This window comes from Macrobrachium rosenbergii, chromosome 16 (genome assembly GCF_040412425.1).
Source record: "Macrobrachium rosenbergii isolate ZJJX-2024 chromosome 16, ASM4041242v1, whole genome shotgun sequence".
In the NCBI taxonomy this organism is placed as follows: Eukaryota; Metazoa; Arthropoda; class Malacostraca; order Decapoda; family Palaemonidae; genus Macrobrachium; species Macrobrachium rosenbergii.
In genome coordinates this window covers 26,584,089-26,611,231 of record NC_089756.1, presented here as the reverse complement: position 1 = coordinate 26,611,231, position 27,143 = coordinate 26,584,089, and the positions used below count along the sequence as shown (strand labels likewise).

General features: G+C 36.8%; 1 protein-coding gene across 2 annotated transcripts; it reads right to left on the bottom strand.

Annotated features, from left to right (window-relative positions):
* Positions 1 to 7,709: 7,709 nt before the first annotated feature.
* CCT5 (chaperonin containing TCP1 subunit 5) lies at positions 7,710 to 25,776 on the bottom strand. Of its 2 annotated transcripts, none has more exons than XM_067118693.1 (5): positions 25,573 to 25,776; positions 17,521 to 17,746; positions 13,981 to 14,966; positions 13,292 to 13,472; positions 7,710 to 7,978 (listed from the first exon to the last, which is right to left on the bottom strand). In XM_067118693.1, the coding sequence occupies exons 2-5, from the start codon at positions 17,669 to 17,671 to the stop codon at positions 7,848 to 7,850; spliced, it is 1,449 nt and encodes a 482-aa protein (XP_066974794.1). In that variant the 5' UTR covers positions 17,672 to 17,746; positions 25,573 to 25,776; the 3' UTR covers positions 7,710 to 7,847. The 2 variants fall into 2 exon arrangements, with proteins under 2 accessions (XP_066974794.1, XP_066974793.1); XM_067118692.1 differs by lacking the exon at positions 25,573 to 25,776 and adding an exon at positions 21,414 to 21,865.
* Positions 25,777 to 27,143: the final 1,367 nt, after the last annotated feature.

The window sequence follows — 27,143 nt, the reverse complement described above, 5'->3', positions numbered from 1 at the left end:
CAAATGCATGAGGACAGCTGAGTATCCAAGAACAGTCTTAGTGCACAATTGTGGCCAAGTACATGGGAGTGGTCAGGTACTCTGAAGATACAGAGTACAGTATACTGGAACACTCAAGCATATGAGAGCATAGGAGAACACAGGCAGAGATGAAATAGCAGTCAGTTTGTTACAGAGGAGTAGGACATTTGCTCAGGATCAGACAGGTACACAAAGGACTCATTTATGCAGAGTCAAAAAGTCAGAACAGAAGTTGCAAAATCCACAGAAGCAGGGGCTTCAAATGTAGACTTCTAGGTAAGAGGAGGTAATGGCCCTAGCAGCAAGACCTGAAGAGGGATGGAATAGTAGGGGTAACAAGGGCATGATCAACTCCATAGAAAAATCAACCAGTGAGGAACTGGCCGTGGAACACATGAAATCATCTTGATCGTAGCAGAGCGAATGAAGGTGGATGAAAATGGAGACACTGCAGTACTTACTGGACAAATAGTTTTTAACAGGAACAGCAAACAAGACCAGCAGGTCTTCCCATTGGATGCTACGGAAAACATCAGAAGAGGGGAAACATTCATGGGGGTGAAAACTCCTTTGGTGAGTATACTATAGTTGAGACTTGGGAAGGCCTACACTTCTTACGCTGGTCATTCTTGACTCTGGGGGAAGGCATGGGAGAGGAGGAAGGTTCATCCAAAGATACTCCTACTTAACAACCGTGATCGCAGAGCAAAGGGAAGATGCCGAGTTCAACAACTCACTGACAGACCTAGAAGCACAATGCTTAAAGGCACACTGCTGGGCATGCAGATACCAACTCCTTAAACTCTACTGATTTTATGAGACATGTTTTATGTACAAGACAGAACCTCTGTTCAAATTTGAGCAAAGCACAAACATCTTTTCAAAAAACTACTGCTTGATTACTTTGGAACTGGTTTGAGCATATTCATATTCATTATCATTTTGAGTAAAATTTAACTCATTTGCTTGAGCATACTTTAGTCTAGTAGGGGAAGTAATAGGGTTAGTAGAGAGGATTAAAGAATTAAGTGACAGAATACTTAAGAGGAAAAGCACCATGTTGAAAAGAATTATACAGCATTTTCCACTTATTACCAAGAAACATTCATCTACAAAAAATATATCCCTCAAAATTGGTTTTTGTTTCTTCAGGAGTTTGTAGATATTAAAAAATTTATTGTAATAAGTAGTATATTTTGTAGATATTCAAATATTTACTGCAATAAGTAGTGTATTTCATGTTCTTAAAAATATAGTTTCCTTCACAGCCACCTTTGTATAATTTTATCTTGCACAAAACTTTGTAAGCACTGTTTTTGTTAGTAATTTTTGTCATTGTACAGTTCTAATACTGCTGACATTCCTGTAAAGTACTGTACTAAGAAAGGTTAAGGAAACAGTGTGAAACTTGTCAGGTAAATTCTTTATTACAGTTTAAGAAAAGTTACTTTTGGAGATTATCATCCTTAAAATTTTCTGTAAATATAATTCATTCAGTTGTTTTGAAAAGGTTGTACGTATTAGGTGTGGAATTTTTTTGTGCAAATATTAGTTTCTGCATTGACCCATGATAATTTAGATAAGTAAATTTAATCAAAGTCCTCAAGGGTTCAAGGGTTTTGAGATAAATGGCTGTGACCTGTCTTCCATAGAATTAAAAACCCAAGCATTACCCAAAATTCTGAAAGGCCACATGAGCTGCAATATGTTTCTTTAACCATTCAAATATAGTTCTCAAAGGTAGGCTGTTGTTTTTTAATTTATGAAAATGTCTTTCAGAACATTATTTTTAGAAATTGATATTTATTTTGGTAGATGTAAAGTGATATTGATCATAATCTAATGTGCCTGTGATTTTTTAAGCTTTCTTTTTCTGAATCACTTGTTTATTTTTATGTATCTTCTCTGTTTCAATGCAGTTTTGACATATCCATATTTTCAGAGTTGTGAACAGAATTGGTGGTCAGCATCAGATGTATTAAGGCTAATTAAGCATACGGTATATAGTTTTAATGAAGTACAGTACATGTTGATTTTCAAGTGTACTAGTTAGGTCTAAATTATAGTAACAAAATTTTCTGAGCATTACTCTTCAGTAAGGTAGTAATGTTACCTGTTGTGTAGCAGCACTTCAATAAAAATTCTTGGTTGATGGCATTTTACTAACAGTGATAGTCATGTAGTAAGTAGTTTTAGTTATCCTTTAAAGGCATGCTCACATTATTTCTGTTCCCATTAGACACTTGTATCAGTAGAATTTATATGACAGTGTGAAATAGTGAATTGCCTTTTGACCAAAAAAATTGGTCAAAAAGATTGCCAAAATGAAGTACTAACTCTGTCTTCTGTGTTTTCTGTGTGAAATTGTGTACAAGAAACATCTCGAGACTAACATGAGTGACCTTGCTAGAGAAGTGCCTCTCAAGGATCCTTGGGTGCGTAATAGAAAAAAGATACAGAATAATAGAGCAAACCAAGGCTAAGACAAAAGCTGGGTTTGCATTACATCAAAAGGCAAAACCAAGATAGGGAATTAGAGAGAAGGCTTATAGGCTAAAACGAGTTGATAACAACTACGTAGCAAAACTGTGTAGGAAAAACTACACAGCAAGAAAGAGCGAAAATTACCCCTATGTAAGGACCGCCGGTTTGTATGTTAAGAAAAATACAAAATACTTAAAAATTTGTCATCTTATGAACACATTTTTTAATTCTTTCTCAACTTGGTTGCATTGTAAACAGAAATAACATATATTTGTGCTACTATCTCAAGAGAACCCAACCTTTAGGCTAAAGCGTCAGGGCAGATGTCTAGAATACCTTTGCCTCATTGTGTCTGAGGGACATAGCCCACAAGTCCTTGGGTTCATCTCTGTATGACCTGTGGTGGTTGCTCATCAGGTTGTACATCCTCCAAGCTCCTCTTGAACTGGAAAGCATCTTGCCAAAGGTACTTGGATGACATGGCTGGGGGTTGGATGAGTGAGCAACTCGATCCTTCTTCCTTCTTCCATTCTTCTGAGTATGTACTAGACAGACCAAGATGCAGGTGATCTTCAGCCAGTAAAATAAGTCTAATCCTTCGGGCCAGCCCTAGGAGAGCTGTTAATCAGCTCAGTGGTCTGGTTAAACTAAGATATACTTAACTTTCTTCTCTTACTTCCTCCATCTTTTTCTCTCACTCTCAAATGGTATCTCCATCGCCACTTTCGCTCTACAATTCGCCCATACAGTACTGCACCAGTAGTAAATTCCTTGGTTTAATTTTCAATTCCCGCCTTACCTGGAAGGAACGTATCCTTCGAACTTTATCTCACGTAACTTGGGGTGCTGACTGCAAAATGCTTCTGCACCTATATGAAGTCCTGATTCTATCTGTTCTAGATTACAGTTGCCATGTATACTCTCAGCTTTTTTTTCCCTTCTTGGCCGTCTAGACCCAGTGCACCACTTAGGATTAAGATTGGCCTTTGGGGCTTCTGCTCATCGCCAATGAAAGCCTCTATGCCAAATCAGGACTACCATCGCTACTCCACCAACGTGCCCTCCTCGCTCGTGGGTACTATGGCAGCTTTCACCAATTCTCTACCTGAAGCTATCTATACCTGAGAGCTTCTTGCAAATTTATTAACAATCCCAACTGACCCCGGCTTCTCTATCATAAAAATCCTTCTTTCTCACTCTCCATCCCCCTAAATTGGCAATCCTTCAGTTCTAAGTGTACTTTCCCACCTTGTAAATCCTCATTCTCTGTCTACCCATCTATGCTACATAATTTTCAAAGCAAAAACTCCCTCCCTTATTTTCACGTTCTCATTCTTAGAGCACATATTGATGTATGATGCTGGCATCCCAATCTACAGGTGGCTCCAAGTTCCCCCACCAAACTTTTCCAACTACTCTTACCACGTGCTTAAGCATACTGACAGAACTATATGCTATATTGTATGCGCTAAAACAACAGATAATCTACCCCTCATCATTCTTCGTTATTTTCACAGACTTGGCTAACTTTTTAACCCTTATCTAATCTGTTGCCTGCACACATCTTATAGCCTGTGAAATTCAAGATTTGACTTTTTGCATTTCAGTGCAGAAAAAGCTAATCTGCTTTCTGCTGGACCCAGTCATATGGGCATCCTAGGCGTGAGCAAGTGGATTTATTGGCCTGCTCTGCAGCATTGTTGAATGCCGCATTTCAAAACCATCCCATATTCAGACTATTTACTATTTTTCCATAACTACCAAGTCGCTGGCAGTCTTTCTGGACTAGTATCTCGAATAACAAGCTCCACACTGTTAAGCCTACCATACTACCATGGTTAAACCCATGTCTAAGTAAAGACAATGGAGGCGGCGCACCGACTATGTATCGGTCATGCAAAATCTAACGACTCCCACTTGATGAATGGATCCCCTCCAACACTGTGTCCAACTTGTCATACACCTCTTTCAGTGTCCCATATAATCCTTTCTTGCCCCCAACACAGTCACATGCAACAAAGCATTTCCCAGCCTAACCTCTCTTGCCTGTCCACCTAGTCTTCAAGATATTCTCACCAAGCATAACACTTTTCCATAGAAAGTGTAATCCACTTCCTTCAACAAGTAAACGTTCATCAAACTAGCCTATCAGTCACTAACTTTGACTATACTTTATCTTTAAATATCATTACAAAGCACCATTTGGTCTGCATGACCTGGTGCTTGATGGATATTTTTTCAACTCAATTAAATTCTTTTACTCCTTAATGAGCACCATTTTCATTGGAATTTCATGTCAGTGGATTCTTTAATGAGCACCATACTCATTGGAATTTCATGTCAGTGGCCCTTGTGGGCTTGTTCCATATGAATAGGATTCATCTTCTGAATAATTAGTAATAGCAAGCCTATGCCAGATTGAAGTTATATGAGTCATTGTTCCCCTGCTCATGATTGTGACCAGGAGCATGGCATTCCCAGGTGGAGATTAACTTACCAGTCAGTTGAGAGAGACTACCCCTCACCGAAGGAGTAAGTCTCTTCCATAAAAGGCAATGTTTTGTATTCTTATAGGGATAAATCCCAATTTTTTTTTGGGGGGGGGGTAAAATGTAATTGTTCCAAAATATACAAACCAGAGCCTTTTATCATAATTCCACCCAAGGAAAAATGCTAGATGATAGGTGTGCACCTACCACTAATTAATAACCGCTTGCCAAGTTTGTGACCAAATTCAGCTTATTCTGGTTTATATATCTAGGAAAAATATAAATTTCTCAAAATTTTAGGTTTTCATTTTCTTTTCAGTATTTCATTTTTTTGTACAAGTATTTTGATCCTTTATATTGAAAATAACAATTTGTTTGTGAGGAATGTTGAATGCATATTTGTTCTATGTTCCCACTGCACTCGGTGTTTATCACTAGTGATAGAGAACAATTTTGCCAATGTGTGTTGTTTCCACAACCAGTTTCCTGAAGTTTTATTTCTTCCTGATGTATTGCTGTTATTATTCCTACTGCAACTAATTTTTTTCAAATCCTACTTAATTCTCAAGTTTTGCTAGCAGCCTCTACATTTTACTTGTCGCATAGAAGACTTTTATTATCTATTTCCTTATCTTTTTCTTAACTTCATCCTAACCATTTTCTTGCCTTGCCGAGTTATTAGGGCATCCTTCCTTGAAGTAAACTCTCCATTCGTTGATCTCACCTTTATAGCATGGTTGTGAATTCTATATAATTTGTGCTGGTAAAATTTGCTCTCTTTCTCGTCACTGACTGAGAGAAAAGTGGATGGATGATGTTTCACCCACTGTTACAACTCGCACTGAATTTAAGTAAAGTTATTCCATCTTTTCAGATTGCATCTTTATGCTGCACATCAACAGAACACAATGTGCTGCAGATGCCAACTTTTTCTTCTTTTTAAATCTTCGGCTGAAAAACCCTTATGGACAAAGTCTACAGGCAAAAAACTCAAAGAGGGCTCCAAAGGGAAATCATCCTCCAGAGAAAGTGATAAATATGAGAATAGAAAATGAAACTGATACACAATCTCAATTAATTAGCCAATTTCTCACATGCACTATCAGCACAGGTCACTGTTAGTTACAGTGCCAGACAACCTGTCACTTATTTTCTACGCTCCCTCCCCTCCTCTCGTTCCTGTTTTGAACGATAGGTCCTGGGAAGCTTTCCTAAAAGTTCCTTCGCTTCCCTTCCCTTTTTTCATTGTCGTATGCTGTATCGCAATTTCTCCGTCTTCATTCTCCCTTTCTTGAGATGTTGGGTGGAAGAATACATTGTGGCTGGAGGAAGATGACTCACCATCTGAGCTGCCGCCAACAAGCCGGGTTCAGCAAGTTGTTTCGGTTCGGGTGTGTGCTGCTTTACTGTGTGTCATAGCCTCAAGAGCTACTTCTTCGAGACATGGACGAGCATTTCTTTAGTGCCAGAGTAATAGTTCCTAGCATAATATAGACTTCTCTTCCCTTCCCTGCGTTTTCCTTCGAGAACAGTTCCTGGTTGCCGTTCTCACTGATGCTGCCTAGGTTTCTGGACGTAAGCTGAAGATATGCTCTCCAATTTTAGGAAGAATTCGCAGCCTTGCAATGTTGCAAGACCTTGTATTTTTGCTTCACATTGTTCAAGGAACAAGAGAGAGGCTCTCCAATTTTAGGAAGAATTTGCAGCCTTGCAATGTTGCAAGACCTTGTATTTTGCTTCACATTGTTCAAGGAACAAGAGAGAGGCATGTGGTAGGTAGAAGTAGCCTTGCCCTTCTCACGATGTTGCAGGGCTGAGACTTTTCTTTTGTTACTGTACTGCAAATTTCTGATTGTCCTTAGTCAAAGATTCACTCTGCAAAGATGACAATGCATGTCCATGCAGATGTTGCACTGCAGTTTCCTTTCTTCAGTTGTTGCACAACCGAGATACAACACACTTTGGTTGTTTTCGCTGTTTTCCTCCATCCCATCTATGGACACAGACTTAGCCTGAGTGTCAAGTACGCGGATGTTTCTTTGTTCCTTCACATTCCGACGGCAGGGCACGTCTGGGTCTGTCCCCATCCATGTTCGTATGGAGATTTAAAAAAGAACAAGTTGGCTCTTCTGAGAGTTTTTTCCTCTTCATGTGAAGCTGAGAGTTTTTTCCTCTGTGCATGTGAAGGTTTCTTAGTGGAGGGATCATTCCTCATAAACTGAACCCTAAGACCAAGGGAAGAGAAGAATGGAAAACCAATATATTGTACCAAAAAATTAATCTTCATTAAATTCACTTTTTACTGAAGAATTCAATGCACACTCATACACATACCAAAAGTGGCAGGCCTTGTGCTATTCACTTAAGCCAAATTAAAATTTTCACAACAGAAAAATAAAACGAATAATGATAAAAAAATGTTACAATCTGAGTACACCCATTGATGGTGAAACTTCGGAGGTGCAAAATAAATGTAGCTAGTTGGAGAGTCAAGGCTTCATACCTGGAGATATGGGAATGGCAACAAGTACTTCTTGATCTATAGTGGTCAGATTTTAATTTGCTTGCAGGTTAGGGAATACATTATTAATATGACTTTCATAAACATATTTAGTATTGCTTGCAAAATGAATGACATTCGATGGCCCAAGAGCAGTAAATTAAAAACATATGGTGGCTGCATAAGATGCCCAGTTGGGTATTAAAAGTAAAAACTAAATTAATTAATTTATTTCTAGAACGCAATAATGATTAGCTTAGTATCGGCAAAGAAAAACTTTTCAAAAAGGATATAAAAAAGAATTATTAAAGCGAGTTCCATTATGAAGTTTTAAATTCATGTTTTTTTTTTTTTTAGTACATTTCAACACCACCAGGTGTGCGAATGTCATCTATCTTGAGGATCATTTTCACAAGTTGTGTTGCCAGAAGAATCTGCTGCTTCTTGCTGTGTAAAGTTTCAATTACATGCTGTTCTTTCATGTCTGCAAAGAAGAAAACTTCAGTTACATGACTGTATATCAATAATACTACAAGACCTTTGCAATATACAATAGACAGTATATAAAAAATATGTAACACCTAGTGATGCTGTCACTTCTTCCTCTGCAATACACATGTTATAATCATGACAGGTCAGCTCTGTACAATCAGAGACAATACATGTCTTGAATCACAGACAATGCATACACTATGATTAAACTTCTAAACACCATTGAATAGCTAAAATATCAAACATTTATGTCCCAGCACTAGGTTTCAAACATTTTGGCACTACAGTTGGCTTGGTAAGCTCATTTTTGACAATTACGATTAAACTTCAAAACACCATTGATTAGCTGAAATATCAAACGATGACAGCACTAGGTTTCAAACATTTTGGCACTACAGTTGGCTTGGTAAACTCATTTTTGACAATTACATTACCATAATAGTTTTATGCTTGTATTATATTCCTATGAAAACAAAAAAACATTCCTGAATTACAGAAAACATTCATAGATTTCTCCTTCATGAACATGGATTGATTTATAGATTTTAAGCATACATGCCAAGCACTGGGGCAACTAAGGCCATTCAGAGCTGAACCAGAATTTGACAGTGAAAAGGTTTGAAAGGTCTATTGGGAGGAAAACCTTGCAGTTGTACTGTGAATCAATTGTTAGGAGAGGATAGGCAGAAGTTGCAGCTAAGGGCCAAAGGACACTGCACAGAACCCTACCACCATCCTGTTCATTAGATATCTTTCATAGCTAAACAACAGCTATTACTCTGACAGGTGGCAATTAAAAAAAGAAGGCAGAATTTTAGTTATGTAGCCAGGTCACTTAGGTTTCAGGTCACTTAGGTTTCTCAGATACATGACATGATGCCAATTTGAACATAGCCATAGCCACAATCATGGCCTTTCTATCGGCAAAGTTTCAATTATGATTTTTCAGTTGCTGAACTAGTCCCATTTTCTTTGCATGCAGTTGGAAACAATCAAACCCGTTCCAAACAGCAATGAGAAGCCTAATTACCACCTTTCAAATTACCAATGACCTATATTAGTTATTTTAGCTTAAACAGATCACCTAGCTAAAATTCAACACTAAGATTTTTACAAAGCTGACATAATTGATATATTTTTTTTTTCAGTTTTATAATATATTCACAAATCAATACTTACTTATTTCCCAGTACTCGTTTGCTGCCTAAATAATTTGAAGGCAATCAATCATCATACTCATACTATGTACTTTAGTGTGAAAGCATTTTATTTTATTTATAAACTGTTAGGCTTGACTAAATCAAGAATCTCAAGTCTTGTATGGCTTGCACAAAGGGTTTGTTTTTAGTTACAGTAATACATACACTGGTATTTAACACACTGCACCTCTTTAAATTTAATGACTGGATGATATGCAAATGAAGATGTTTGTGGCTCACTGAAAACTGAAACAGTTGGTCAAGATATTTTTGTTTTTTCTGCATTACTTTCATTCAGAGGACTTGCTCAAGTGGGTTACTCAACAAATACCCTTGGGTTATAAATGACCAATACAAAGACACAAAATATCTTCACTGCAGCAGCAGCATTATTATTATTTTTTTTTTTTTTTTTTTTTCTGAAAGACCACCACCACCACCACCACACTCCAAATGCTGGTATTATTTGTTTCAAAATGTTCTTCTCAGATTCATTATTTCACAATGATTGTCATTTATTAAGGATGATGGATTTTTCAAGATGATAATAAAGTGCCGATATTTTCACAGTAAGTGCAGCTATGGCTGACTTATAAACAAAATCACTTCTCTTGATACCTGTATAGTCAGGAATCCAATAGATTTCAACATTGTATATTATACAAACTTCACACTATCCAAAGACAGTTCAAGCCTAGTATTGGAAAAATCATTGTCTACATTTATTGAATCAAAAATGGTTCACTCTAATTGGGAAAAGTAGTGTGGATTGCTGAATATAAAGATGTCTATTTAGCTGAGAAGCTCTTCATTCCATTATGTAAAGTTAGTCTGACAAGACAGAAGGGTACAGCTTTATTCTGGGAGGAACTAAATACTGTACTCCAATGCAAATTCAGTCCATTATGAATTACATCTTGGCTTGTTAATGCAGTCTGATAAGGAGCCATATATTTGGCCTCTATCCCATCCTATCCAACTACAATATAAAGTTTTTACAAAGCTGACATAATTTTACAGGAAAAAATTTTCATCTCAGTAGTTAAAGTATTTTTTATGACAATCACTTCAACATAAAAAAGCATTCATGGAAATTTTTGCTCAATCATGTCCTACTGGATGTGCTTTTGGTTGCTTGATCTGCTCCTCCTTTCTATAATACCTACACGATGCTCCTTTCTATAATACCTACACGAGCATGACTCCACCAAAGGACCAACACTTATACCAGTTTGTCACAGAGTATGGAAAATACCAGTTTATCATAGAGTATGAAAAATATTTGGTTTGTTGAACAAGATGTTTATACACAAAAATAACTACTTCCATGGCATGGCAAGAATTACTCATACTTCCCCTGGAGAGCTAGTATTCAGCTGGCAAACAAATGTTGCAAGTCTCTACATTTAGGCCGTGTGAAAGAACAACATATACCATGGTAACCTGGTTTAGGCCATCCTAAAGGACAGAATAATTTAGCCAGCACTCTTGACATATCACCAGACCCCAATTGAAAAACTTCCCTGAGATTATTGTTCATGCAATTTGCAAAATAGTATGGAAAGCTTTAACATCACCAAAGGCTATCTCACAGATAATGTTAGCTGTACATGCATCAGCCTTGGCTACTGCTGAAAACCATTGGTGGGAAAACATACTTCCACACATGATTAATATCAGGAAAAACTTATACTACGTCTGTCTGGGATCACTCACAAAAATTTAAAGTGAAGATAATGTGTGCACACGAGAAGCCGATTTTCCTTTTTTATGGTAGAAACCAGTTTCTTCTCAACCAATGCATCACATTACAAATCAAAGACCTCATGCTTTGAGAATGTCAGCAACAAAGGGGACAGAAATACAAAGCACTGCAGGACTCCCATCAATTGCCTTAGATATTCCACAAAAATTGAAAATAGGAAAATAGGCAGTTGCAGACAATGATTATTGACTTGTGCTAAAATCAGACAAGATGTTCTCACAAACATTTTACTTAAAAACCAAAGCCAAGGCACAGAATATGAGAATATTACTATGGAAGTACTTCCCATAACTACTTGCAAGATTTTGACACATGGGAAGTTGTTTGTGAGACACTTCAGATCAATTTCTGGAAGCTTTTGTCACACTTCTCAAATGAACATTTACAATTTACTAATATTCCCTATAAAGGCATTCAAAGCTAGTATATAGTGCCAAAGGACGCAGTCCACATAAAACTCCCCGGGGTGGCTATCACATAAACCTGTGGCTGTGGTTTCAGTGGCAACTCTCAGGAAGTAGAGTGTTAAGACCAAGAAGATCGTGATATAGACTCATTCAAGCTCTGCTAAACATAGCAGAGGCAACAAAAACCAGAAAATATGTCACAACAAACCAGCAAGAATAGGTGACCTGCATTAATAACAATCATGTAGTATCCAATTATGGGAAGCTTTAAATCTGTTCATCCAAGTCTGTAGTGCAAGAGTGGATATGGGTATGTTTTCTCTTTATAAGTTTCATATTTTAGTAACTGAATGCAGAAGATTTTGATGATAAAGAAGGTAAGCTTTCTCAGAACATGAATAGGATCACACTACTTCAAGAAAGAAAAGGAAACTACCAATCAATGAAAAGCAAACAACTCGAACCCTAAATCAACTTTCAAAGGGGTTCACACTTAGTTTCATGAATCAACCAAATGATGAAGCCATGCTTACACCTACATACTGGCGATAAAAAATGTCCATGAAAAAAGGAACTAGTCAGTCAGAATTGACCTTCAAAAATAAGCTGTCGTTAGTTAAACCAAATACTATTGTAAACAAATTTTTTTTTGTACATTGGCAAGAAACTGCATTGCAGAACAATTTGTGTGTGAAAGAAATAAAATTACTAAGAACAAGGTTACACTAAAACCTGTAGTTGAGGATAATGTTGACTGACCTAACTGAAGAGCAAAGGCATGATTGAAAACTCAAAAGACCAGAGGTTAAAATTAAGTCTACAAGGTTAGTTCTTGTAATGAGAAAATGTTAACTGGCTTAACTGAAGAGCAAAGGCATGACTGAAAACTTAAAAAGGCCAGTGGTCAAAATTTATAAAGGGCTGGCCCAAAATAATAACCGGACTCCAGCTGGGCAATTGAGAAAATCCCCCTTACGTTATGTATATGAACAAATTGGAAGAATCATGACAAAATCACACGTAAGGATTTCTGCATATTTGCCATTTCTCTGTTGACTGAAATTTTAGCATTCACTAAAAATAAAAATATTAAATCTACACTGAATATATAGAAAATAGGACTATCCTCATTATAATTAATAATACCTACACTATCGGCCAATAACATTACCCATCAAAAACTCTTTGGGGTTTCATTATATACAAGTTCCTATCTTACTTTTAACTACATCATTAGGTTATTCAAAAGACAAAGTCAGTCGCTTAATATAATGGTGTTTGGGACAATCTTTTAGAAATTGGTCCACACCAGGCTGTGGTAGTGTGAAGCAGTGAGGATGGCTCCTCGTCTCCTCAACTTGACGATTCCTACTGTAGAAACTGAACTTAAAAGTACAAAGGGTGAAAGGGGGTAGATTTAGGAGCTGACCAATTTCTTCAGCTTGTTCCCATGGTACAGGAGAACAATTATCTTCCAAGGTATGTTGAATACCTGGCAGTGCCAAATTAATTAACAGACAGCAGTGCCAAACTAACTTTAATCAATTCTCTAGGATAAAAAGGATTGATGAACAACCTTTCTGAACTTCTGTTTTCCTTCAATAATTCAACTTGTTAACAATCAAGGAATCAACATGGTTCCCATCCTAATGAGGATATGGATTGCCACATAATTAAGTTTACTGATTGTAAAATTCTCTCTGGATGGTCCTACTGACTTTCACACGGCCAAGAAATTATGCAACAAACGTCAGCAAATTCATGGTGGTAAATTTACAAAATTTCTCTCCTGTTTATTCATAACATTAATTTTAAACCCCCCAATGCACACCTAATTTTACCTAAAAATTTCAATTTTATATACCTCACATCATCTACACCTTCAATATAAATATGGTTAAAGCTGTAAAAAAAATTATAAAACCAGTACTTACCAGTTGTTCCCTTGCTGTTGCAATCAATGCCAAGAGCAGGATTCTTTTCTGAAAGTTGTCTAGCTTTACAGTCTGATAAAGCATGAATTGGAGAAAGTCCTGAATTTTCAGCTAATGCCAGAGGAATACTCTCTAAAGCATCTGCAAAGGCACGGAAGGCATACTGTTCCAATGTTGATATCTGAAAAGTAAACCATACTTCACTATGCTGTACTGCAAATTTAAAAGGAAAAACAGCAAGTACAACTACTTTGTATGTCGGACAAAAGAATACTGTAAAACAATTTTTAATGCAAACAAATGTCGAAGTCTATCTTCAACCAGTACTAAACCATTACTTTTGAAAGAAAACTATCCAAGCCAAAAATATGTAAATGATTGCTGTGTATACATTCACATTCCTCCCTACCAATAAGTATTAAAAAAAAATTGGCAAGAAAATGCTATAAAACTGTTTGAACATTAGCAACAGGAATTCCAAAATACTGCTAAACAAAAAACAGTTTTAAAAACTTATTACCACTATATAAAATATGCTATTGTAGTGTACTTTGATTACACCATCCTGGACCACATACTGTTTAACTTCTTGTAACTGTTTTGTCTCTTGTATAATATCAACTGTGAATTAAAAATATTTTTACTTACTAGTTCTATGCTAAAAGACAAATTCTGAGTTATACACTCACCTTATCTGCTTCTTCTGAGACAGCCAAGGCACAAGAGACTTCTGCAGCTCCACCACCATATACAATTTTGTTATTTCTGACCAGATTCCTCACCACACACAAAGCATCATGGATGCTGCGCTTAGCTTCCTCAATTATCATTTTATTTCCCCCACGTATGAATATGGTGACAGCCTTTGTATTGGGACACTCTTCAATCACCAACATTTTGTCCTTTGTTGTTCCAAAGGAAATTTCACGAACCTTTCCACATGTACCCAACTTCTCTGGGGTTAGCTCTTCAAACCTGGGTACAATACGGCCATTGGTGGCAATAGCAATTAGCTCTATTTCTGGACCACCTACCCAGCGCACAGCAGGCAATTGCTTTTGAAGTAGCAAGTGGTTTGCTTCATCATCAAAGCCCCACTGGCAGATTGCTAAAGTGGCACCAGCAGCTTTCACCTTATCAACCATCTCCACAAACTTCTCTTGCTCATAATTATGCAAAGCCTTATACTCTTCTACACTTGTCACTTCCAACTTGTGTTTGGTTTTGGGCTTGGGAGGCTCGAATGGGCAGGTGAGAATTGCTATCTTGACATCTTTAAGTTCTTTCGGCATTTGTGGATGAGAAAAGTCCTTGTCTACAACTACACCCTTGACCAACATGGTATCTTCTAGTTTTCCACCAACTTTACCCTCAACCTTGATGAGTTCAAAGTTGACATCCCTAGACTCCAGGTCAGCCACTGCCATTACAGCATTAACAGCAATTTCTGCCATCTGACGATGACAACGGTTGATGATTTTCGATCCCAAAGTGGTCATTGCTGTGAGGATTAAATTCTCCCTGTTACTGGGATCAATTGGAAATTCATCAGCAATTTTCTCAAGGTTTTCGATAGCCTTTTTGGCTGCCAACTCATAACCATCAGCGATGCGAATGGGGTGAATACCCTTGTCAAGGAGATGTTCCGCTTTTTCCAACAATGCACCAGCCAATACTGGAAAAATGAGAAAAATATTTCAAGATATCTAACCAATAAACAACTACAAAGTAAAATTTACCAATAAATCCCTGAAAAACACTCACTAGCCAATCTGATGTTTACAACAACAAGAGCCACTGCAAGTTTCTAATGATTATTCCAACAATGAACAGGTTTAGAATCCTACTTTGGTATGTATCGTAACAACCTCCACTTCAACATGAATTAAGATAACTTGGATAGCCTAAGCCAATAAATACAAAAATTAATATACTACAACTTAAAAGATAAAAAAATGACTGGATATTCTCCAAGATTGACAAAATTACATTCTTTGGAATTTTTTTTTTTTCAAAACTACATATCCTTGACTGCAGACTGAACAATTACATATGTTTAACAATAAATGTTACCATTCTGAAACTGGGTCATGTGGGTTATTCATCAAACACCAATATAAAGTGGATAAAACTTCACTAGGTTTTTGCAAATAAATACCTCACACCAATACTGGGTTCATTCTTCTAATTCATTTTTCATTTTTCCACAAAGTCTGAAATTTACAACCACCAATGGAGTCGATAAGAAAAATTCCTGGCAGGAATACATTAGATTAAAAAAAAAAAAAAAAAAAACTGGTAAACAGTATTTGATATAATCCTGATAGGTGCAGCTTTGGCTGCTTCTTTAGCCTCATTTCTTTTGAAGCCTACATAAGCAGAGATCAAATTATTTCAAGTCATACAAACATTATAAATTTTGGGAAATGGAAACAATCTATGTGGACAACTGGATTTTTTAAAGAACTCTGAAGGGCTTCCAGAGTGTTTTTAAGTCTCAACTGCAAGCAGTTTGTTGTGCAGACTGAAGCACTACTGGGTGAAGAGAAATGGCTCACTTTATCAGGTACTTTAGTACTGTAAATCCTGCACCACATGACTTTAGGTCATCAAAAATTGCAGAGTGAGGAAGTCCTGTAACAGATTTTAGCCATCAATAAAAATTGCATAGTGAGGACCTTTAAATCTTCCATGTTCTACCGTATGCGGCTGATGGTAGATTATACATACACATTTGAATAAATAATGCAAGGTGTGTAAAGCCACACTTCATGCATAATTCATGAGGAAGAAAAGAGGGAAATACTATTTATATTTAATGCCTCAAAAATTCTGATGACCTTACCTGGAAATGGTGGAAGACAAGTTACTTGCTAGATTCTATATTGCACTGTATGGACACTTAAGTCACAGTGAAGAAACTTAAGTGGTACACCACTTTCAACTCTAACCTAATTCTATGGAAAATATATTTGTGCAGACTCTATGCCTATCATTATAAAGTGGGAAAAAATAAGCTTTAATACTGTTTCTCATGTTGAGCCCATGTTTGGTGCTCCCAAAAATATTCTTTTATTGTTGACTGAAACTGGAACACACACACAAAACAGGTCAATGTCAGAATCAAGTGTAGTCTTCATCAAATACGCATGGGTCAAACAAATATGACTAGCTGGACCCATAAAGTGTACAATTCTTAACAACCGGAATGCTGCATTTATTAGCAATAAAACGCATCTATGTCATATGAGGTATAAAAAGTAATCTCTTGACTTGAAAAGGTTTTCAAATCAAAATATGAAAAGCTGGTACCAATGCTTTGGCATGCCTTAAGGATTGAGAAAATCCACTATATGGTCACAACCCACTTTCATGCAACTAACAATACATCAGCGACAAATATACACACAATCAGCACTTCAATAGGCCATAAATGACTTATGGCAACTATTTAGCTCAGCACGGGAGAGACATCAATCAGTATGCCTTGAGATTTCAGAAGGGAACGTACTGCCTCTCTGCCGCTCAAGGACGTCTTTTTATCTATTTGCTTATAAATACACCCAGGGAATGCTGTTGGCTTTAGTTTAGTTCTTATCTTTTATGATAGTACGTTAGCTATAATTTTAATTTTGCAAAGAATGTAATTTTGCAAAGAAATATTAGAAAAAACATGTATACCTCACAAAAAGTTACTGCATCTCCCGATCTCAATAAATCTTGTAAATATTTTACAACAAAAACACTCAGAAGTTGTTACTGATTTTAGTTCTTATCTGTTATGATAATGTACGAACTGTAATTATAACTACACAAAATATATTACAATAAATTATTAGAAAAAACATGCATAACTTGGTAAAATTAACATGATTTTAAAAGTGTCTTGTAAAAGCATCCCCACACAGGGTTGTACATAGTCATTTTCAACATCTCGTGGAAGGTTGGGAGAAATTTTTGATTTTTTTTTTTCTTACACCATGTGCATTTGCATATCTTCCACTTTCCATTGATGTATTTTTTCTTAAATTGGCAACCCTTAAAGTTTGGCCCCGGTTTGGGGGTTGATTATATAGCTGATAAGCATACTGAATTGAGGTGCTGAAGCTGTACTCTATTTACTACTTAGCCTTATTTAAATTAATGTAAAAAGGCCAATCCTCCCCAGTGTAAGCAACTCTAGAGTATACTGTACTCAATGTAGTTAATATTAATATAGAGCAACTTACCAACAACCCCAGTGGTTCCGTCTCCTATTTCGTCATCTTGAGATTGTGATAACTGCACCATCAGCTTTGCAATCTGGTGTTCAACATCCATCATTTTCAGAATAGTAGCACCATCATTTGTGACTGTAACATCTCCATCAGGGCTAACCATAAGCTTGTCTAAACCTTTGGGTCCCAGTGATGTGGAAAGAATTGAAGCGACACTTCGAGCAGCAAGAATGTGAGACTGCAAAATAAAAAATTAAAAAATGAGACTGCAAAATGAAAATCCTGTACTGTACTGTATAAAGGAAGCAATGCCATCCTGAACAAAAACAAAAGGACACCTTCATACTTTAAAATTGGTCGTACAGCAATCCTTCAATTATCCGTATTTAATACAGCCAAGGGCCCATCAGATAATGGAGAAATCTGGACAAGGGTGAGTTAAAAATCTAACCGTGTTCAAGGGCAACTCCATACCCTTCCTCACCTAACCTTCTCAATATCACTTTACTGTGAACATTCAATATGCTTATAAACAATATCGATCACACTTTAAACTGAAAACTTTATGCAAAAGGCAATTATCTATCTTTTTCACCATACTTGTAACAAAAATGCCTCTCTCTCTCTCTCTCTCTCACGTACACTCTCAGTAACCATCTGCATAAGTCAACTAAGCTATTACAGCTGTATTTTACTTAGTTATGATTTGTTTAACCAGACCTCTCAACCCTTTTAGTTTTCTTCTCGGGCTGGGAAAAAAAAAAAATCCTTCAACACATCTCTTCTGTTGGTATTCATCCTCTTCAAAATTATCATAGGTTTTCCACATTCATCGAACACTAGGCTAGTTGGCTTAAGCCTACAGCCAGCATCTTGGTAGATTTTACCAAGACACTTGCATTTACCAAAAGCTACTCTATTGTTTTGTCCTTATCCTGTACTGTATTTTACTCTGTAAATTACAATGCTCTACATCAGGTTCTATTTAGTGGGGTTTGCCCCCAATTTGGCTAGGTGAGGACCCAATGCCCTAAATTAGGGAAGAGCATCCCTGTAACTGACAAGAAACTGAAGTATCATCACCTAGACTTCTAGACCTACCAGGATTTTCTATTATGCAAAAGCCTAATGTATCTAGTCACCTTCATGCTCGCAACAACTTCTATATCTAACAAGTGGATGGCCTAGGCCTGTTCAGAGATGATAAGCAGGTCCACATTTAGCCTGTAGTAATTAGCGTACCATTGACCATAATGGATTGAGGTAATCACACAATTTAGGGGTCCAATGCCACTGCATTACATAAAGTAAAGATCAGCACACAGGCTTACCAAATATTTACTGAATCTTGGCAAACAATGGAAAAATGAGCTCACATGCTTACAGAAGCACAGATTGAAAAAAAGGGGGGGAACATAAATAAAAACATTTCTTAAAGATATGGACCCAAAGAATTTGGAGAAAATGGTAATTTTTCGAAAGACTCCAGCTAGCCACTTTTGCATGAAAAAAACATTTTGGGTTTTTCATGCAAAAATGGTTAGGTGATAGGGCACTAACAAACCTAAAAATACCAACTGGTATTATCAACCTAACCTAACCTAGGGGTGTTTACTGGTTACAATTTTGTACAATTTTGCCGTATTAGCTGTGGAGGGGGGGGGGCCTATTGTCTTACCTTACCTTTAAGTTGTAATGTGATTAATTATTCTTCTCTATTATTAAGCACTTGTGAAGGTTATGAATTAAAGAAATTTTGGTAATTCTAAGCCGGCTGTCCGCGGTGAGCTAGCCTGTGGCAATTGACGTTCTCCTATGTTATTTGACGTGCTTAACAAGAATTTAAAATAACATTTTGGCAGTCGGCTGTAACTAAAATGTAATTGACCCTTGAAAATTGCACATCTATAGTGTGGGTCGCATACAGCTCAAGGGTAAATTACAGCTTAGCAGCAGCCTACCGGCAAAATGTTACCCTAAATTCATGTAAAGTAAGCAAAACAACACAGAAAACCATCAATTGCCATAGTCTAGCTCAACTGGACACTATTCGTTGCTTGCGACCGGGGTGAAGAAACTTTAACAGGTATACAAAGCCGCCATCTTAGGTTACGTAACCACTAGGGAGCCATGTGTTCAGTTGGGGGGGGTTACGGCACTGCACAGAAAGTACGAGTTGGTAAAGTGACGTAGGACTTACGTAGAGACGTGGCGGTAAATAACTGTTACCCAAAAAAATAACGCTTCCATATAAAAAACACAATGGTAAATTATATATTAGCTCCGCGCCTATTTTTACCTTTTCAACTGGTTTTTTCTACACTTTTAGGGGTTCTGATACTGGTGGTGCATCCGTTTGTTGTTGGCCAAATGGAATGTCCCTTCGCCATGTTTAGTACTGGCCCGGGGGGGGTACCCATAAGTTAATAAGTTATTGCACTTGCTGGACGGGATATGAACCGTTCGAAACAGACGTACCCGTGCTCTGTCTTGTGAAGATTGCGTATGGAAACCCCTTGTTGGATGGACTTCACAGGTTAATTACACTCAAGCGCCAAAAATTAAAGGTAAATTCATAATTAGCAACCCAAAAACTGTGGAAAAAGTTAACATTACAACCGTGATTGGTTTAGTACGCCCAACCCCCAAAACACCCGCCAACTACTCTCTCAGTTAGGGGCATTGGGTGAACCGAAAACTCCCCTGTAAATCGACACATGCGTGAAAAGTGCCTTTGGAACGGCTCCCGCTGTCCATTTATTCGGCCTTTTTTTTTACGCTTGTTTTTTGTGTTCCAAATGGCATATGTAACAGGAAACACAACAGTAAGGTGGCCAAACTTTTTCCCAAGTTATTTACCCCACCCAGAACCCCGGATTCCCAACGGGTCCCCCTTACCGTTAGCTATTCTGGAAAGTGTTTTCACCCATTTTATAAGTTGCCATTACACGATATGAAATTGTAATCTACATTTTTGAAAAGACCTCATCAAATTATGACTTATAAGGTTAGACAATACCTGTCCCCCAACCCCCTCCATAGCTAATATGGCAAAATTGTAACCAGTAAACCCCTAGGTTACCTGGTATTATTTGGTATTGGCAACTTATAAAATTTTACCGAACCCAGATTCCCAACAGGTCCCTCTTACCGTCGGCTACATTTCTAAGGTAAATTACAGCTCAATTACTTTTGGCCGTCAAAATATTACCTCGAATTCTTGATCAGCAGGTAAAGTTCTATAGAAAAACGTCAACTGCCATAGGCTGGCTAACCGCGGACAGCCAGCTTAGATCTACCGAAATTTTTTTTTTATGTCTTTTACTGACGAAAAATATAAATCACAGGCTAATGTGGGCGGTGGGCCTTGGAGTCTAACGAAAAATAACCGAGAAATTCGTAAACCTCTGCTTCTATAAGCAAATAAACTGTTTTTCTTTTTTTTGCAAATGTACTTCTGTTTGCGAATCTGTCAAAATCTGAAATTGAAAACTGGAAAGAAAACTTAAACAAGCACACACAAGGGAGCTGTGAATTTGGACCCCTAAACTGTAGGATTACCTAGATCGATACAAGGCTAACAAGGGTTGGGCAATATCCAATTTCGATCAATAAACATTCTGAATATTATGACAAATTTCTCAGACGGAGATCTTGTATGACAACCCTGACATAAAGTTAGCCCAATTTGGTCCACGATACTTGAGCTAAACGTAAAGGTAGGTGTCACTGCACTAACCTACGTCTTACTCGAGAGTTCTACCAACCTAACATAACACGAGAATTTGAATGAGAAACATCGGGAAACAATAATGTAAAATGTACACGGGAAGGCAGTTCTCTGCATTTTGTGACAATTACTCTAAATCGCGGTACGTAACGTCACTGAAAACAATGGATATTACCTTCAAAGCGTCAACGCCCGTTAACCTCTTCTGTTGTGCTTGATCCTTCAGAATTATCATGGGTTTTCCATACTCATCGAACACTAGTTGGCCTACAGCCGACATCTTGGTGGATTTAAGTCAGGCCAGGCTCCGATGTTAAATTTTGAAGACGATTAGCGGGGACGACCGAAGGTAGCCGGCCTGCCACACAAATGACTCACGGTCCGCCTATTTTAGCAGAAAACTTTCGCTGTTTGGGATTGTTCGTTTGTATTATTTCGCATTATGTTACCGATTATTGTCTGTTGTTCGCTTCCTTGTACTTCATTCATGTGTACAAAATATCAATATACATTACAAAATATGTCATTCGATTTATATTATGATATTTTTGCTTGCTATTAAAATTTTTCTTAGTTGACTTCATACATCTGTATAGAGATTGGTCTCTTTCTGTCAAAATCAATATTGCCACATGCTGTATGTCTTTGCGGATGGCAACATCTGTAAGAGTTTTCCATACAAGTCAACAATCACTGAATAGCCAACAGCCTTTTATTTAATAATTAGTATTTCTGTGAATCAAATGTAATGATGGAAAGAAAAACCATGAGAACTATTTACACTTAATTGTACAATTTAGCATGAACGTTTACTGGCTTTGCAAACGCGCAGTTGGTAATAATGCTTCTCAGCCCTACAATTCTAGAATCACCTGGAAGATACGGACGCATGTGATCAAAAATGTGTCAAATTCAGTTAAATTCTTAAATTTAACAATCAACAGCCACTCTTTGCCAATAAAATACAAGAAAAAGTATTTTCCTGCAATGTGGAAACAAAATGTGCTGGTGCACATCGAACCATAATACTGTATATAGACCGGTGAAAAAATCATACACTATAAATCATACACTATAATTCTAGAGTCACCTGGAAGATACGGGCGCATGTGAAGAAAAATGTATCAAAAAATGGTTAAATTCTTAATTAACAACCAACACCCTCCCCTTCCTGAAACATACAGTAAAAATATATTCATATAAATACATCCCTACAATGTGTGAAAAAATCACACATATACAGTATATATATATATATATATATATATATATATATATATATATATATATATATATATATATATATATATATATATATATATATATATATATATCACGAGAATAAAAACTTAATATGGAACGAAGGAAAAAAGACAAAGTTGAGGATTAATGGAAGAACTGGATGACAATATTTAATGAGTACAGCATTCCAGAAATATTAAGGAAACTTTTGATGTATTCAATAAAAATTAATAACCTAATAAAAACATATGAAGACACTGCTATATACCCAGGATGAAATCACGAATTACCTAAGACGATTACAAATAAAGAGAGCAGCGTGTCAAGAGGGGCTGAAAGTAGAATTCTAAAAAAAATATATCTAAAATGTGAAACGACTTTGGAAGGTCAATGAGAAAAGATCTAAGGCCAATGACACTGTTAATATGCATGATGATATCAAAATATGAAAATGAAAACAATTAAGAACAAAAGACAGAGCACCGGGCAGGGTTTTGCTGTAGGAGGATTGATAGGACATTACATATTTATCATAAAATGCTGTGCAAAAGGGTAATGGTAATAAAAAAAAAACTGACTGCTAAAGCTTTCGGAAGTGCTGATAGAAGTTGGGATGGGTGGGTATTGAGCAAGAAACTCAAAGTTACTAGCAGAATATTGCAAGAATTCACAGGATCAACATCAACGCTTAACCAAATAACATACAGTACTTGGAATAACAAAAAAAAAAAAAGTACGTTGAAGGATAAGGTTTAGAAAATGAATTAGTAAAGACAGTAATGTTATCCTTTTCCGATGATGCACTGGATTGAACCAAGCAATGGGACCTATGAGGTTATTCAGCGCTGAAACGGAAATTGACAGTAAACGGGCTGAAAGGTGTAGCAGGAGGAAAACCTCAAAGCAGTTGCGCTATGAATTAATTGTTAGGAGAGGGTGGAAATTAAGATGAAGAAAGAGAACATGAAAGGAGGTACAGTAAAAGGACGAAGGAACGCTGCAAATAACCTTTAGTAATGCCTACAGTGCACCACGTGAGGTACACTGACGGCATTACCCCCTGCGGGAATGATGCACTGGAAATCAAGAATATAAATCTAACCAAATATTCAATTCCTAATAGAAAAAGGAAAATGGTAACTGAAAAAAAAATCCAGTAATGTTTTGATAATATTAAATAGAAAACTGGGGCATACAGAAAGAATCAAAGTAGGGGAATATAAATTTGTTATAAATAAGTCTTCTCGTTTAATTTATCTATAGATTAAACTACATAGTAAGAGAAATAAATTAAAACCACAAAATGTCTGATAAATACCCAAAACTGGCAATCCTAACATTCAGCAACAAAAAAAAAAAGTTATAAGAAAGCAGTGATAGGAAAAGAATTTTATATTGAGCGAAAATAATAACTCTTACAGAAATAGAAATGAAGAAGTGTATTTGATTGACAATGAAGTCTAAAGGAAAATATCTTCATGGCAATACAGATATGGATGAATTTTTATCTTAAAAAATGACATGTTAAATTCTCATAGACAAGCGCATGCTAATGTATAAAAACTATGCACATCACTCAGACACGTAAAATGTAAATAAATAGTTTGAATTTTGTTAAAACCATAATTTAAAAAAAAAAAGGGGCCATGAGGTGCTCAAGTAAAACCTCTATACCCAAAACCTAAGCAAGAGATTTCGGGTGAAAACCATGCTTATTCTTGCTTGCTGCTTTTAAACTCGGGAGAAGAACGCTGCAATGTGCCCAAACGACACTAACCTGTCACAATAAGCACACGCTGGCTCACCATTACCATCTAAAAATGCATTATGAGTGAGGGGTTATACCCTATCCCCAATCGAGTCAAGACATCAACATTTCAATTGCTATTAAAACTTGTAGGTTTGGGGCTGATGTTATCCCTATTGCTTTTACATTTTTTGTTATTGGCAAGGAGCAGGGACACCCACCTACTTAAACAGTATGATTTAATTTGTCTATTGATACCACAGTTTGGGCACCTTTTAATGCATAATCATTATTTATGGTGGCTACTTTTGCTCCCTGTCCACTGCCTCATCAATGTACCAAAGAATTCCCACATTTCAGAAAGCAATGATCTGAACTTTGAATTCAATATCTACTTTTTACTCCTCATAAAAATCTGACATAACAGCACTGAGAAAAGTCATGTAAACTTCAAAGTAATTATAACCAGTTGTAAAAAAAGCTTAACCTCTGCACTAAGCCATATGACTTCATGCTATTAAACAAGGCTTAATATATTTTTCTTTGCGCCTGGGACCCCATGATCTGGCTTGGCATGAGTTATTCGGAGTCCATAACTGAGATAGGATCTAAACTGGGGTTAGAGCAGCCTGAATCAAGCTCAGGATCATCAACATTGCCTGGTCAAGTCACTTGATTCAGAGGAGATTCATTTCTTAATGAATCCAAAGCATAATGGAGAAACAAATTGGCAATTGCTTTAGGCCTGACTGTAAAGTCTACAGGCATCTGGGCCCGTCCAGCCCATACTGCTGTACTTGTATTTAGGATGCCTTGCAGGGGAAGATAAAAGGAGGGAGAGCAAATCATTCACATTCAATTGGGTATCGGCTCGTGTATGTGCATGTTTAAAATTCGGTAGTTAGTTTTTTTTTTATTTCAAGGAATATGCACACAAAATTTTACCATAAATGAGCACAAATTTTGTTATTTTTTTGTTCTGATATCTTTCCCGATTTGAAAAAATTTAAATACTAGCGTGTTTAAAGCGCGTTTAAATCATATTAAAATGCAAATTTTTCTAATAGTTTTGTTTACTATTAAAATAAATAGGAAAAATGCCCAAAAACTATTTATATATTATGCACACAATCCTCTGCATTAAAACTTTCAATTTACAACCTTCCATGGCCACACACTATTTGGGCCGTGTAAACTTGTTTCAAGGAAAGATTATTTTGTTTACTGTATGTACAGAGACCAATTTTTTCACAACAGAAAACTTTATCACAAAATGCTGGATGCCTAGGATAATACTGCTGAACTTGCAAATTGAACTTAAAACGAGCTCTCGGAACACAATTACCTTTAGTCTTCCTCTGCTGCTGATGAACCTCTCAGCTGCAAGGGCAACCAACCATCACTTACTGTCCTTCACATTTCTTGTTATTCACTTTTCATGTTCAAATACGGGTTGGAAAAACAAAGCACGAAACACCTTACAATAAAAAATAGTTTCAACCTGGCAGAAAATGTCCTCGTTTGAGAGCAACTGAAAGTGGTAAGTGACAGCCAGTTAGCAGGAGTTCCCCCAAACTCACCTACCACCAGTTAACTGCCTTATTACAAAGTTTGAATGATCAGTTCAGAGTTTGCCGCATTCGCCTACCACCAGTTAGTTTAAATGGTCAGTTTCAGATCCCGCTGATGAACTCTCCCAGGTGAAAGCCAAAGGTCTGTATTGCACAGGAACAAAAATTAATAAAATTATACGGTGACCTTCACCTTAGTTTGAAATATGCTTACAGCACAGCGCTGTCACACTGTAGTAACACTGCACAAAGGTAGGTGTGAACATAATACCTAGCAGGGACAACTCTGTTCTTTTGACTTTCACTTCAATCTTTGTTAGTTGTGCTCAAGGCAGACATGAGGTGCATTTCTTAGTGATTAATGAATGTAGTCTGTGGTGTATGAGGCTGAAGTTCCAGTAAAATGAAAAAGCTATTGATTAGCAAATCTCGTACAGGTTTTCCACCAATGCTGCCGTCCGGACTCTGCTAAACGAGTCTTAAACTCTGACCATTCTAGGTAATTTTCAAGAAACACCTAATGAAAATGTTAGTAATGTTACACGAGTTACAGTATGTATTGTACGAAAGGCATCATTTAAGTGATAAAATCAATGTAGCCTGTTCTACCTCATTTGCCCTTCATTTACTAGAATACTGTTCCTCAGTTCGGATGTCTGCTCCTGACAGAGATTTATCTATTTAACGGTTCATGGTGGTAGGTTTTGTTTCTTTATGTTAGCAGTTATGATTTGGATCATCAACAAATGGTCTGTCAATTTTTCATTATCTGTATTTTTCTTACATTTGCAGTTCAACCCTTTTTCTTAAGAGTAAGCAGATTTAAATGTGCCTCGTTGTAGACTTCTCAATTTCAGTGGTCCTTTATTCTTCACACCGTTGGACTGTGAAAGTCTCTTGAGTACGTTGTGCAGCTGGAACTTCAAACCTAAGAGTTGCAATTCATTACTAATCTAATTCTATTCTTGCATTTTAATACATTTTTATCTTTATTTTTGTTTTTAATGTGAGATCTTTTTGTAATTCTTTTCATCTCTTCTTCCTAATGAACCCCATATTCTTTGGGAGCTTGAATTTCAAGTTAATGGCCCCTATGGACATGCTCCCTAAGAATAGGGTTCATCTTCTGAATAATAATAATAATAATAATACATTACAAGTGTCGCAATGAAGATAATAGACTCAACAAACAAGAAAAAATACAAGCCAAGAGGTGAAAGTAGAGCACAAACACTGTTTCCCGACATACCTTCATTTAGCCAAGCCGGATTCATTACTCTAAGGATTTTGTAAGCACTCTTAAATTTTCCAGTTGTCTGATAAGAAATTGCACTCTCCTTAAAAT

Bases quoted from the DNA above. Each gene is read 5' to 3' on its own strand.
- CCT5 (XM_067118692.1), bottom strand. From the start codon at position 21,518: ATGTCGGCTGTAGGCCAACTAGTGTTCGATGAGTATGGAAAACCCATG. The intron at 14,967-17,520 runs GTAAGTTGCTCT...TCATTTTTCCAG, and splicing joins CGGAACCACTGGGGTTGTTG to TATTGGCTGGTGCATTGTTG. The intron at 7,979-13,291 runs GTAAGTACTGGT...TCTTCTTTGCAG, and splicing joins CAACAGCAAGGGAACAACTG to ACATGAAAGAACAGCATGTA.